The 14,564-nt window shown below is 47.3% G+C and overlaps 1 protein-coding gene across 15 annotated transcripts in view; it reads left to right on the forward strand.

The window, feature by feature from the left end:
- Window positions 1–14,564, forward strand: part of Sei (potassium voltage-gated channel seizure) — a 136,110-nt gene that overhangs the window by 39,583 nt on the left and 81,963 nt on the right. For 10 of the 15 annotated variants that reach the window (XM_076305041.1, XM_076305042.1, XM_076305047.1 and 7 more), the window contains exons 3-5: window positions 3,182–3,340; window positions 8,489–8,639; window positions 8,916–9,011. In XM_076305041.1, the coding sequence (XP_076161156.1) occupies window positions 3,182–3,340; window positions 8,489–8,639; window positions 8,916–9,011 (406 nt within the window). Of the gene's footprint in view, window positions 1–3,181; window positions 3,341–8,469; window positions 8,640–8,915; window positions 9,012–14,564 lie in introns of those variants that run through there. The other 5 variants (XM_076305050.1, XM_076305053.1, XM_076305054.1 and 2 more) reach the window with 2 other exon arrangements.

Consider the following 14,564-nt stretch of genomic DNA (forward strand, 5'->3'; position numbering starts at 1 on the left):
AACAATCCAATCCGAAGGCTGGAAGTGCCGTCGGCTAACTACGCGCGGATCGAGTTACTCCGGGGACTTTAAAATTAATCACCGCAACGGGGACGCGAGAGTTAACGGATGACGGTTAACGGATGAAAAGAGACTCGTGTCGGTGATATCCCACGGGCGAACGGAGCGTCTTCCCAGGCGATTCCGCGACCACGCGAAACTTTAATACGACGCTCTTACGGCGGCAATCGCGCGAAAAATGAAACGGAAGCCGAAGACGAGAAAAGCGCAAACCCGCGAATCCGCGACGCGCGTTTCCTACCGGCCCGGTGTTCGCTTCTCTCTCTCGCGCGGTTTGCGTTTCGCTCGGACCGAACGAGCCGGCTGTGCGTGACCCGTCTGCGTGCGTAATTCCACCGAGACAAAGCGAAACCGAGGGAAAATGGAAACGGAGAAAGAAAGCCAGCCGCCGGTGGATCGATAGGACAGCTCGCTGTGACGTTGCCGAAGAAACCACACGTATTGCACATATTAGCCCCTATCTAGACGCGAGGAACGACCTGGAAGAGCGTCCCACTGTTCTCCTCGTCGAACGATCGCTCGATACTTTCCTATCGCGGAGACCTTCTCCTCGAGTGGCGAACCTTGTTAGCCTCCGCGAAGGAAACTCGGCGAAGGAACGCTCGTCCGCGAATACCGAGCGAAACGTTCCCGGTAACGATTTTTCCGTTTCCGTTTTCGTTGCTATCTACCAATAGGCAGGTTTCGCGAACGATACAGCTCGCACGGTTCGTTTCTCGAGACCGTAGACCCGCGAAGAGAGGGAAGAATCGAAGTCGGTCGGCTCGCGGTCTTTCTAGCCCGAGCGGACCGAGACGTAATTCGCAATCCGATCTCGCGCACGAAACTCATCATTGCTGACGTTCCACGTCGATGACGTTCGGGATCGAGGATCCAGGTGGCCGGTGGCACTCTTGGCACGCTTATCCGGCCGATTACGCGCCAGCGGCGTGCCAGGGTGTTTTCCATCCGAGCTGGTTGCGCAAGCGGGCCCGCGTCCGAATCGGGAATCCGAAGGCTGCCTAGCGGCCGCGCTTTCGTCCGCGGGACACACTTTCCTTTTGTCGAGCCCTTTTGGATACGGTCCAAGGTACCTTGACTCGTAAACACGCTGGCTAATTAGTTGCGTCCGCGGAGCCGCGGCGAAAGCTGCCTCCTTCTCGTCGTCGTCGTCGTCGTCGTCGTAGTATTTTATCGCCTTGTTACCGCGGCTACGGGATTACGTGACCTTGACGAGTTTTACAAAGGTCGATCGTACGATCATCGCACCATCGGATGGATAAATCGATAAATAATTTCGAATCGGTGCTGGTTCTTGTCCGGGAACGATCTGTTCGTCGACGAGAGTGGAACATCGATTTGTAAAGTTTTTCTTCTCGCGACGAACGTTTCCAAGAAACTTGTTTCGATTCGAGGGTTCGTCGAGACGCGAGTGCATCGATTTTGTTTTCAAAATCCCGGTTAATCGCGCAGCTCGACGAACAGGGACGAGCGTTACGCTCGACGCTTTACGTCGAATGTAATTTGGAACTTTTCGAGGTAAGAGCGCGACGAAGTGTTCGCGATCGATCGCCTCGAATTTGTCAAATCGAAGAAAACCGTTTCGTCGTTCGTAACGACGATCGCGACAGTGGTGGTATCGCAGTGACGAGATTCCTTTTCCGTTTTTAACTTTCCGACGAACGTTCGACGAAAGATCGTCCATTTCGTCGTCGAGGTGGTTTCGTTTCTTTTCGATCGCGAACGCGAGTTACTCGGTGAATCGACTACACCTGGGCGTGAAAATTTCAGTAGCTCTCCGTTTAAAAGTGGATACTCGAAATACTTTTTTTTATTTTCGGAGCAACGTCCGTTACAACGTCGGTTCTCTCGCTTATTCGCGCATTAAGGATTCATTAGGTGCACGAGATGGTCCTTGTGACGCAGATTGCTTTTACGTTGCGATGGAATAATTTTCATCGCTGGTATAAACATTGTCTGGCGACAGTTTCAAGAATCTCCTTGGCGGGGTATCGTGTAGGTAAAACCTGATTCTCGAAACCGTGAACAGAATGAAAAAAAAGAAAGTTACGGAGGATTGGTACGAATTTGAACGATCGGTTTCGAGAAACGAGACACAGTGGACATATAATTATACTGGACGAAGATATTAAAAAATATTCTAGACGATTCTCCGGAGAAAGATCAAACGATTGTCGTCGGTCTTCGAGTAATCGTTCCATCCATTTTGAGTTCTCCAATCGTATCCGAAACGATCGCGCCGAATCGTTGGAAATTTCGAATCCCAGTGGCGCGTTGCGAGTACGATTCGCGCGAGTTAACCGACGTCTTTCGTTTGCGCTTTACGTAGGTCGTATTTTAAACACAGCTAACGTCCTTTTTCGCTCGATTTTCGCTCGATTTTCGCGAAATTGTACCCTCGATGGAGAACGTGGCTCTATGTTCGCGACACGGTACGGCCTATCGAGAAAGCGACGCAATCGCGCTTACCCCACTTAGCAGTTTTACGCGGGTGCTGCAACAATCTTCGCTTTACGGCTGCATTACCGTTAACGACGCTCGGGATAAATATTTGGATCGAATCCAGATGCGTTTTATAGGAAGTCGGGCAGGGTTTTATCGTCGGTTCTTTTATTCGCCTAGCGTCGAACAAGACGCGCGCGTTTAACGAGCCCGTTCTAATAGACGTCCACTAAACGTCGATCCCGAATATTTATCGCGCCAGATATCCGTGGCCTGCGGCCGTTTAACGCGACCAATAAGAGCGTATTCTTTTTTCTTTTTTTTCTTTTTTTTTTTTTCCTTCGCACGCATGAACGCGCGCGTCCGTCTGCCCGACCGCGCGAGTTCTTTGTTTCGCGTCGAGAGATCGATATTCGCGACTTTGCGAACGAACCCGGCCGAGTTTGCGCCAAAAATTGAATACCAGCGAAGTAGACGGACGGTGTGTCGCGAATTTTCGCGAGCCGAAGTATCGCGAGGTATCGCGAAACCGGGACGAGCGTGTACCGTTTTCACGGAGGAAACAAGTCCACGATATTCGTCGCGCGTCGCGACGCCACGAGTCACGGCTATTCCTCGTGAAAGTTTCGCGAATACGCGGCCGCGTATGCTAATCGAATTTGCGAATTGTTTGTCACAGGCACCAAGTTCTTGTGCAGCGAAGTGATAGCGTTGATAAGGAGCGAGGTGGACGACATCTGCTTGCAAATCATAAACTTCGAGGATCTGAGCTCCCAGCCACCGCCGCCGCCTGCAATTCCGCCCCCGAGCCAGACCAACAACAGGCTCGTCACACGCTGTAAGTTACAATTTTTTTTCTTTCTTTCTTTCTCTTTCTTTCTTTCTTTCCCTGGATGTTTCTCGTTTCCCGACGCGATCGCTCTTCACCCGATGAAATGTCCGTAATATCGCAAATTGGGAAATTTTACGTTCGATTCGCGTTCGCGGTCGTTGTTCCCCTAGGTAACGAGGCAACCCTTTGACGAATCGTTTGTATCGCGAACGGAAGGGATCTCCGGCGAGCGTCTTTTATTTTTCGATGCACGCGGTTCGAATTATCGACGTTGTTCGAGCGTTGCGTACTCGATGGTTCTCGATACGCAATTTACGATAGCCAGGAACGACGAACTCGAGGGGGCTGAACGCAATTCGATTCCACCGATGTCGCGACGATGACAGCCTCGAGCACGGACACCGAAGAAATATATCGCTACCGCGGATCTGTTTGTTCCATTTATTTCCACAGACGTTCCGTGTGTGTCTTTTCCTTTTTTTTTCTTTTTTTTTTTTCCACGCTTTGCTTTCGTTGTGCAACGACGAGGACACTAGGTCACGTAGTTAAGTGTTAACACTGGGTGTGTCTGTAGCAGAGTACTCGAAGCGCACTGTGACCTTCCTTGCCACAGACCGATGTACGAAAGGTGCTCGTGAAAATTACCACCGAGCCGCTCTTTTCTCTCGGACCAGACGGAGTGTACCGAATTATTTTCTCGAACACCCAATGAAATTCCATCGTATAAATTGTCCGCCATTCGTCTCTGGTCTCTCGATTGAAAAAAAAATCTAATTCCGCTTAAAATCGGTTAATCCGCCCGATCGAAGGGTTAAACGAAGCTCACGGATTGGTCGGATGAACCGTCGAGCGAATACTAAGCGAATTGCTGGAATTAAGTTTCGTGGATGCAAGAGGGGAATTTGGAGCTCGATGGAGGGAATCTGTTCCGAAGGGTTTTCCTTGTTAGTATTATTTAAACGCGAAGCTGAACGTTCACGGGATACAAAATTAACGCAGCGTTTAATTCCGTTTACGAGATTTATTCGAGCTGTTCCGCGTTGTTCTTATTTGCCCGATTAAGAAGGAAGGTGCAAATATTGCACACTCTCCTATCTCGCCAATTTTTCACCGGAGACTGTGCTTCGAGTGCAATCTCACGAGCACCCTTCGCATAATAAAACGAGTCGAAACTAATTAAAATAATTAACCTCGCAACGCTCGGTTGTTTAAGCGTCCCGCGGGCTCGCCGAGTCGCGATATTCAATGAGAAATTAATATTTTCCGAATATTTCGCGGGGAACTAATAAACCAGCGTGGCAAATTCCGGCGATTTTTCTCGATAATTTTTGTTTATCGTTAAAAATTTCTATCGAGGAAACTTTCGAACAACGTGTTTCCCGTATCGCTTTCTGCGCGCATAAGAACACAAAGTACTCGAGGTAACGTATTGCAAAATTAATTTATAACGCATCGCGATCCCGTAAACGTTTCAAATACGGGAACTTACGGTCTAGTGTGAAATCACTCTATATTATCGACATATTTTTCACGCAGATTCGCTTATTTTCGGGTCGTACCGTCATTTTGAAAACACCGTGTAAAATTCTTACCTTTTCCCTGCAAAAATTGCAAATAGAGCCCAATCTCTTCGAATGAAAAATGTCACTCTACATTTTCGATTCGTCTTTTCATATAGATTCGCCCCATTTCGATCTACACCATCAGTTTAGGAACCCCCGTGTAAAATTCTTCCCTTTTCCCGCAAATATTACAAATAGATCTCAATCTCTTCGAATGAAAAATGTCACTCTACATTTTCGATTCGTCTTTTCACGTAGATTCGCTCCTTTTCGATCTACACCATCAGTTTAGGAACCCCCGTGTAAAATTCTTACCTTTTCCCCGCAAAAATTGCAAATAGATCTCAATCTCTTCGAATGAAATATGTCACTCTACATTTACGATTCGTCTTTTCACGTAGATTCGCCCCATTTCGATCCACACCACCAGTTTAGGAACCCCCGTGTAAAATTGTTAGCATTTTCCCCGCAAAAATGAGAAATAGGATTCTCAGGGTCCGTTCGCGGAAAGGAGAGGACGCGGTCAGCGATCGGGATGCGTCGCGTTCAGTCCAGGATGTTCGAGCGATCGGTGAACTCAGTGGCACTCGAGTCCCGTGAAGACGGAACGCACGGTTGACGCTTAACACGATATCCTGGCAAGACGTTTCGTGCCGCGCTCGCATATAGTTTCCTGCGGCTTTTAAGCCGGAGGATCATTATTTTCTGCTGCACCGATCGGTATAAGACAGCGTCGCCGACATTCAGGGCCGGGCCGCTGGCAACTGGGCCATGTAACACACGACGTAGCTCTCATTGTGACGAAGATTATTACAATCGGAGATCGGGGTCAGATTTGTCCGCATAATGAGCCGTGGCAACGATATCCTGCGCCATTCTCGAATTACTCTTTTGCACGTCCTTCCGCGTGTCACGTTTCGGCTAGCGTGTTCGATCGTTCGGACGAAGGCGTCACGGGTCCGAACGAAACTTTCCTTTTATTTTATCTCTCGCCTCGCGAGCCGAACGGGACTACCTTACCGGGAAGGTTTTTTTAGATCTAGCTAGAGGGACCCTCTCGAACTCCACGAGACCGTAATTGATCCAACGAGTTCCCCTACTCGCCGAATCTCTCCGTGCTTCGGAAACGACCGGCTGTTCGAGCTCGTAATCGACAAAGAGAACACTGGCAAAAAGAACAAACCGTACCGTCGCTACGGTATCTCTTTGAAACGAACGACCGATTCTTCCCCTGCGCTCGCGCTTGAGAGTATTTTTTCGAAAAAATTTTCCCAAACGGCTGGAGATATTCCCAATCGAGGGATCGTTGCACCGAACGGTGGCGATCCTCGCGAAGTTTTCGCGCCGGAGCGTGTTCGTATTTCGAAACACACGGCCCGTACACGCCGCTCACACGTAAAGAGGAAGAGACACGCGTGGTCACGTTTTATATCTGGAGTGTTCGCGGAACTATTTTTAGAATGACGCCGCAGAACAGTCGCTGGACGTGTGTGGCGCGCCTAACAGTTAACCCTGACCCGGTAATAAATGTTCTACCCCCGTATAGGATGCTATAGACACCCCACCTACGGGTTGATAATCCAACTCCCTTCCCCCCCACCTTCTCCCACACACACCCCCAGCCCCTGCGAACGAATCAGCTGATGGTTACAACGCTGGAAACGAAATTGATTATTAAAATGGACACGGAGCTGTCGGCCGAACGATCGAGCTGCACGCGCGCCTCTTCCGACTCGATTATTCATTGTACACTTTTCAAGATTTTCACGTGCAATTTAGCCGGTTTCGAGCGTACGCGAACAAGCCGCGATCCGAACGCACGACGTTTCACGCATCGGGTGTTATACGAACGAGTTCTCAAGGGGGGAGACTCGAGAGAAACGTTGAAATAAAAGCGACTCTTGATGAACGTTTTTTTTTTTTTTTACAACACCTTTCGCGTACCAGAATATAAAATTTGTTTCTTTTTATTTTCGGTTACAATTTATCGACTTGTCGCTAAGCAATGTATGTTACTCTCCGTGGACATTCTTGTCTAGCCATTTTTTCTATCGATCCAGTGTAAAACGTTGAACGCAATTTTTTTCCAATAGAATCGCTCATCGTTCGAATCTAAATTTCGATTTAAATGTAAAATTAATCCCCCGGACGAGTTTCACGAGGGTAAACTATGTTTCGTTCGGGCGAAAGAGATTCGAGTTTTCGAATTTCTTAGTTTTCCGGTTCGCCGGGAAATTCGGCGAAAGAAAAATTGTCCGTTGCTCGAAAAATTGTATTTTTCTCTCGTTCGGCGCGTACGTTTTCTCTCGTTCCTTCCATCGGCGTGCGAAACTCTCGGCTTTTTTTCCCTTCTGGACGACACAACCGACGCGTTGCGTCGCATTTTTATCGATTCCTGGTGATATCGAGAGGGACCCATGACCCGTAAAAGGGACAATTGGGATACGATCAATTTTCAGGCCACGTTTCCCAAGGAAATGCCACTCGGATGGACACCGTACGGAACGAGGCGTTGGTTCTTTCGACGTTTAATAACGATCGATGGCGGCGCGCGGCAAAGAAAATTACCGCCATCGTTTCCAATCACCGACACCGGGGCTCTCGTGTCCTTTTTATTAATCTTCGCTTTCCCGGAGTCTCGCCATTATAAATTCTTTTTACGCGTCCTATTTTACTATCCGCCGGCGCTCGTCTCTATCGCCGTGATCGATACGTATCGCGTACACGGAATTGGAATCGTTTCCCGCTTCGAATCGAACAAATTCTCCACGTCCTCGTCGAATTTTCCGTTTTCGATCCTGTCGTCGACACCGCGTCCAATCCTAAAATCGCAAACGGACGTCGTGTATTCGCGCTACGAGGTTCAACGACTCGGGTTTGGCGCAAAATCAAAGAACTTCCGGAGGATCGCGAAGAATCGTCGAAATTTGCGTGCCAACGATCCAATTGTCCGTGTAACGGATAAACTGAAAATTTCGCGAGACTCGGTGTTCCGGTACGAGACGGAATTTGATTTCTCGGAGATCCTGGCCCGTGTCCTTTATCCCCGATACGCGTTCCGTGCTCCCGTTTCCTTATGCCTCGGCGAAAGTTTGTTTAATCCGACCGGTGACTAACTTCGTCTACGTGTAACTCGCTCTCGAGTTCCCGGCTCTCTGAGAAAAATATATTGCGTAAAGTAACACGTACGGAATGTCACGGTGGCGCACGAAAACTTTCCCACGGAATATCGCACCGTGCGAAATGCAACGACCTCGAGAGTGCACTTCGCCAACCGTGGAGAATAAGAACACGGAGTTTGACGAGGAAACGAAAAAATTGTCCGATGAGAATCGAGCGCGGTGTCTCCGATCGTTGTCTCGTGTTTCGTTCGGAGAATCCGAGGATCGAAGTCGTGGAAAAATTTCGATTCGATCCGGAAAGAATTTCGCGACGAAAATCGTATTCGGGTATTTTGTTTCCCGCGGTGAGGGAACCTGGGTAATCCGTGATCGACGATACGGTACATTTTCGCAATATATTTTCTCCGGTACATAGTTAGCAGTTTTTACTAACAATCACTAATAAGATTCAATGACGTTGACTCGAGCAGTCGACAGGGCAAGGGCGTCCTTTCGTGCTGGCCTCTCCAGAACCGGTGTCGTTGGTCCACCGAGGGTCAGGAATCGACCGAGAAACACGACCAACTTACCTCATCGACTTGCTGACGGGACCATCCTCGACGAGGACGCTTCTGAGAACTGGTGAGTCTTGAAACTTTCCTTAAATACGCTCCGAAAGTTCGCTTATCGAATCACAATCGAAGCTACGAAATCTGATAAATAATCCGTAGTATCGTTTCCACGAGTATTCTTCTTCTATTGTTTTTTTCTTTTTTTTTTTTTTTTTTACTTTTCTTCTTCCCCTCCCCCGGTGTACAAGTACAAAGTTTGCAACGGTTCGATTTGTAATTAAACGTCAACGACGACACCATTTAACGCAACGACCGATAACAAGGCATTTCGTCTCTCGAATTGCAGTCAAAGCTACGAAGATCGATGGTCGTCTATTGGAAAGTTGTTAGATGCGTATCGCCCTATTTTATTTACGAGCATCTTGCCGGTAGAGAATATCAGGTTCGTAACGAAGCTTTGGTTCGTATTAAAATAAAGATAACGTTTATACACGTAACCGATTTTAGGACAAGACGGTTTTACCATCGCACAAGTAGTTCTAGATCGTTAAAGATAGAAATAAGTTTCGGTGTGAGAAAAATTTCGTATTCGACGTATCCGGTGCAACGTGTCACGAGTGGCGGAGGAGGAATTACGTTACGACGAAATAAATTGCGCGGGAGAAAATATTCGCCGAAATAAGCTGCAACACGGTTTCAAGGTTCAAGTTGACCCACTTCTTCCTCATAGTCGCGTACAGAACCGAAAATGTATCGGTATAAAATTTTAACACGGCACCGAACGGATGCACACTCGACTCGGAATATCGAAACGAGATAGGGTCGATATACGTCGATCGTCGACGGGTTAACTCGCGTCGATTCTCGATGCGATTCGTCTTGCGCGTAGCGCGAGTTCCACGATTTCGAAGTTGGTCGAGTTCGCCGTCGGTGGGTGTTTCGTCGTACTGCGGTCTTGTACAGAAGCCAATTAAGAAACTGACGAAGCTGACCTAACTAAGTGCACTCGGCGCGTTAATGATACACTGCATTGTTCTGCGCGCGTTCCCAGCATCTTAACAATAATACTGGCATTCGACGGACCCCCCGCGAACTCCGAATGGCCATTTCGATACCTCGTTAACCCCTTCCGCGGTTTCCTCGGTGTAATCGATTTCCGGGTAAGGTGGCCAACAACTCGCGGCACCGGTCCCGATCGTTTTATACGCGTCGTTTCGTCCAATTGAAATTCAGCGACGTCGCGAACCCTCCCCCCGGCAATAATTTTCAATACGCTGCTGCGAATTGATCGTAACTTTTATCGCGCCGTGGATATTCAACGTTACAACGAGCTCTTACGTTCCTGCCTGTAAGTAGTCGCGAGTAACGTCGAATAAATTTCTCTTTTTTTTTTTTATGGAAAGAAAACGTCCCTTAACGGCCGCAGCGATCACGTACCGACTATTAAGAAAAGGAAATTTATTTCGAACGCGCGTATGCACGTATCGACGAATTTAGCAAGACCTTGTGCCCGGTGGTGCGAGAAGTGGGGGTTGCGAACCAGCGACCTCGGCCGCGTGCGATTCCCCTGCAACCAGCGTTTTCGATAAGGGCAAATGTCCCGCTCGGTGAACAGACCCGATCGCGAGTCGTAATCTGCGCCCACGATCGTTTAAGTTCCTAGAGTACTCTATTACGCTGCCCTTTGCCCGTGGAAGACTCGATTCTGCCTTTGGAAGCTCTATACCGTTTCGAAATGACCGGACATTTTTGTCGATTTTTCTACAACGAGCATTTTCGGTAAGAGCAAACGTCCCTGTCCGTGATTAGAGCCGATTGCAAGTCGTAATCTACACACACGAAGGCTTAAATTTGTAAAGTACTCTATTACAGTGCCCTTTGTCCGTAGAAGGTTCGATCCTACTTTTGGAAGCTCTCTGTCTGAACATTTTTGTCGATTTTTCTACAACGAGCATATTTCGGTAAAAGCAAACGTCCCAGTCCGTGATTAGAGACGACTGCAAGTCGTAATCCGTGCACACGATCGTTTAAATTCGTAGAGTATTATAGTGCCCTTTGCCCGCGGAAGGCGCGATTCTGCCCTCGAAAGCTGTTTGCCCGGGCACGCTAGAAACTGGAGCACGTGGCACCATGGCGTTTCCATCATCGCTTGTGCAAGTTGTCGAGGCTGTACGTTCGTACCATTGGCGTTTGAGACGAATGCACCCGTGTCACCGCCGGGGTCCATTAATTCTTTACGTGTGAGGTGAAAGTCACCAGCTCCGGCGCCGACCAACGAAGGAAGAGGAGTTGGTACCGGTGCCGTTGACTTTCTTCTCAGATGGAAAGAATTAATGGATTCCGGTGGTGACACGGAGCATTCGTCTCAGGTGTCAACGAAAGGTATGTATCCGCTATCGTTGACACGATTGCGTTTATACGATTCGGTCGAACGACTGAACGAATATTAACGAAACTTTGTATTTGAGGTCTTTGTTCTCGTTTCAAGATTCGATTCGATTTTGAGAAAAATTACGAATTCAACGCAAAGTTAAAATAACGTTTCCTCTAACTTGTGTAATAAATTGCATCCTTGAACAACATTTTGTACGCTCGAGTATCTAGCTGGGAACGTGAAACGGTGGCCATCTTTGCGAAAAGTTTCCGGTTCGAGTCTCGCGAGAGTTGTCCCGCTAAAGATAATTAACAATTAAATAATTTCAAAATGTACAATTCGTCGCTCCGGGCTTGATATTTTTCATACTCTTCGGTTCGACCACCGTTCGGTTTTTCAAATTCGTGAATTAATCCGATCGTGAAAATATCCCGTTCTCTAAATAATTATTTTCATCGATGGAAGTAGTATCGAAGCGAAACGTCGGAAATTATCGCGACGTGTTTACATTTCTCAGTTCGCGCGTTTGAAGTATTTTCTCATCGTTTTGTGTATTTAAAAAATTCTAAACGAGCGAATTCATAATTCGACGATTAAACATTTCCTTTTCAACGGTACGATTGTTCACGTTCGATGGTAGTTGCAATATTCGCGGAAAAATACAGGGTAAACCGTAGAGAGGGAGTTTCGAAATTATTACCAGGAAAGGGGCACTCCTGGCACGGTGAAGTGTCGCGGTGAAAAAATTCAGAACGAAATTGAAAGTCGACGTACGTGCGCGATTGCGTTGCAACGGAATAGGAATATTTCGTCGTAGAGATTTTTGTTTGCCAACATAGGAAAAACATGGCACTCGGGGCCAGAACGATCGAAACCAGACGCGAGATCAAATATTGGCAGTTGCCCGGGTAAACAGTAGCTCCGTTTGGTACCACCGAATTGATTAAGGGTTTCGTAAACAACTCTCGTCGATAAGCAATCGTGCGATATCTCCCGCATGAATGAGTCACGCATCGGTGAATGAATTCTTTTCGTGTCTATCGCTGTCACCGAAGAAACGATTCGTACGTACTTCGTGTCGCGAGGCAATTGACCCGCGCGCCGAATGTCTCCTGGGAAATGTATCTCGACGTTCGATGAATCGTAAATCCTCGAGAATTTATGGACAAGGAAGTAAAAGTTGTTTATAGTGCACGTGAGTTTCGACGGTATCCGATTGTCCGGTTATTACAACTTTTCAACGTTTCCCTTTCGCGAAGTAACATCCAAGTTTCGATCGTACACGTTCCTCGGTTGTTTCGCGATCGATGCATGCAGCGAAAAATAATTTCGGATCGATATCGGTTGCTCTCGGTGACTATTTTGCCCCGTTAACTATTGACGAAAGAGTTTTCCAAGGAGAAATTGCCTTTCCTCGTTCAAAAATTAATCGTAGCTTGCAACTAATCGATGCCGTTAAGTTAAATAGCACCCCGGATGGAAAGAAACTGCGGTAAAGGAGAAATTCGAAGGAACAGAAGACGCTTCGGCTCGTTCTTGCCACGAAACGAGACTTCGGCTCGGTTTCGCCGATTTCCTTTTTCGCGTTCTCCTTCGTGGCTCGTTCCCTCGGTTTCGTAGTCGACGATCGATCGGATATCCCTAGCTAGAAGCGATTCCGGCCTTGGCAATTGTATCGCAACAATTGCTATCGTCGACGCCGCAATCTCGCGACCGATCTCTCGACAGCGTTATCTTTCGGTTCGCTTTTATCACCGGACGCTTCTTAAACTTTCCACGTACCTTTTCCCGTTCCGTTGATCATTGCAAGTTTCGCGCTAAGGGAAGCAACTTCTATTTTCAGCGAGAGTCCTGGTAATAAATCTGTTTCGCGTGAATTGTAGTGGATCTTCTCGAAACGATATTTCATTCCGTTTCGTGGGCTACGCGAGGAGACTCGTTAATACTCGGATAAGTTCCGAATTAACGATCGTTTTGCTCGAATATCGACCCCGAGTATCGTTCCTGCGAAACAAATTTCATAATTCTCGTTTCTTTCGTACGCGTTCTTCGATTCGATCGATCCACCGATGCAACGAAAGATAACAATATCGTTGCGGACAATTCACGGTGAACGATCTTCTAGAATATTTATAATCGATGGAAAAAAAAATTGGTATCGTTGAAAATATTATTCGATACACCTTTTCTTGTGTTTATTTACCGTTCACGAATACACCGGAATCGTAGAATTTCACCGCGACGATGTTAAACGACTCGTCGAAAGGTCGAGTATGGATCATCACCTTCCGACCTGTGGAAATATTTCTCGCATTTGTCAGCGTTGTAAACTGAAGTTATGTTTACCACGAGTCGAGCCGGAAGCTCGGAGAAAAATATGTTTTCGACGGTATTTCCGATAAAAGGCACCTGACCCGGTCGCAGTTTCTCGTCGAGTCTGAGTCTCGAAGACAAATGCGACTTATATTTCTGGACAACTATCGCGAAAGGGACGTCGCAAGGAACCGAGGATGCACGGGATCGTCCCTTTCGCATTGGCACCGGGCAAAGTTCGAGGGACCGATAAAGGGTGGGGACCATTGTAAATTCGATTAGCCCGTTGACCCAATTCTCGAAGCGGACGATCGGGTTGATTTTTCTTCGAGGTCGATCAAAGAATCTGCCGGTTACATCGCGCGATTCTTCGCAGACGCATCGATCTCGCGAGTGCAACGCGGGATGCACCGGAATGCGATGCATCCGCGACGAGTGAACTCGAATAATTCGTCGTCAACGTTGTCGTCGTGGTCGGTTTGCCAATAAGCGCGTATAATAATTTTTCATTAATTTTTCACGATATTTACGTTCTTAGGGGCACCGGGCAAACAGTGCACGCTCGTAATGAATATGCAACGCGTGTCCCGTGTATATCATTTAACGGCAAACGGGAACGCGTGCACACTGTTGTGGTACGTGTCGATCTAATCGAGTTCGATTCGAATGGATAGCATCGACCCGACGTCGACCGTACACCATTTCGGTTTTAATGGTTTTACGATCGGAACGGTATCGATCATTTAAGAATTATTGTAAACCGATGACGATCCCGCGCGAACAACTTTACGTACACCCGACACGTACGAATAATTCCCCAACGGTGACATAATTTAAAAGCGGTCATGGAAAAATTATTTTTATAAATAATTCATGCGATATCCGATGCGTATCGTCGCGCGTGTCGCGTACGGTTTAAACTCCTCTGGCAAAAGCTGAACGGTTTTGTTGTTCGAAGTACAACAACCCAAACGGAAAATATTCGTTCCGCGATAAACGAACGAATGGATGCGCGAGAAGTGCCGAAAATGGTCGCGACAATTCACCATCGTGTAAATTTTCGTTACCGAATGATGTTTCTGCGTTTTGCTTTCGAGAAGTAAACAAGTGTAATTTGAAAAACGTTGTACAATTGCTGGATTTTTAAACGTAAATGTACAAAGTCGCGTGGACAATCGTTCGGGGATTGTTCGATCGCTTCAAAGTAATGAAAAAAGATCGTATAAACATTTTTTGTGTTGTTGAAACTAATACATACTGCGTATTCTACTCAACTGTTTACAAACAACGTGCAATGTCTTTCATACG

The sequence above is a fragment of the Ptiloglossa arizonensis genome, chromosome 2 (genome assembly GCF_051014685.1).
Source record: "Ptiloglossa arizonensis isolate GNS036 chromosome 2, iyPtiAriz1_principal, whole genome shotgun sequence".
Lineage (NCBI taxonomy): Eukaryota > Metazoa > Arthropoda > Insecta > Hymenoptera > Colletidae > Ptiloglossa > Ptiloglossa arizonensis.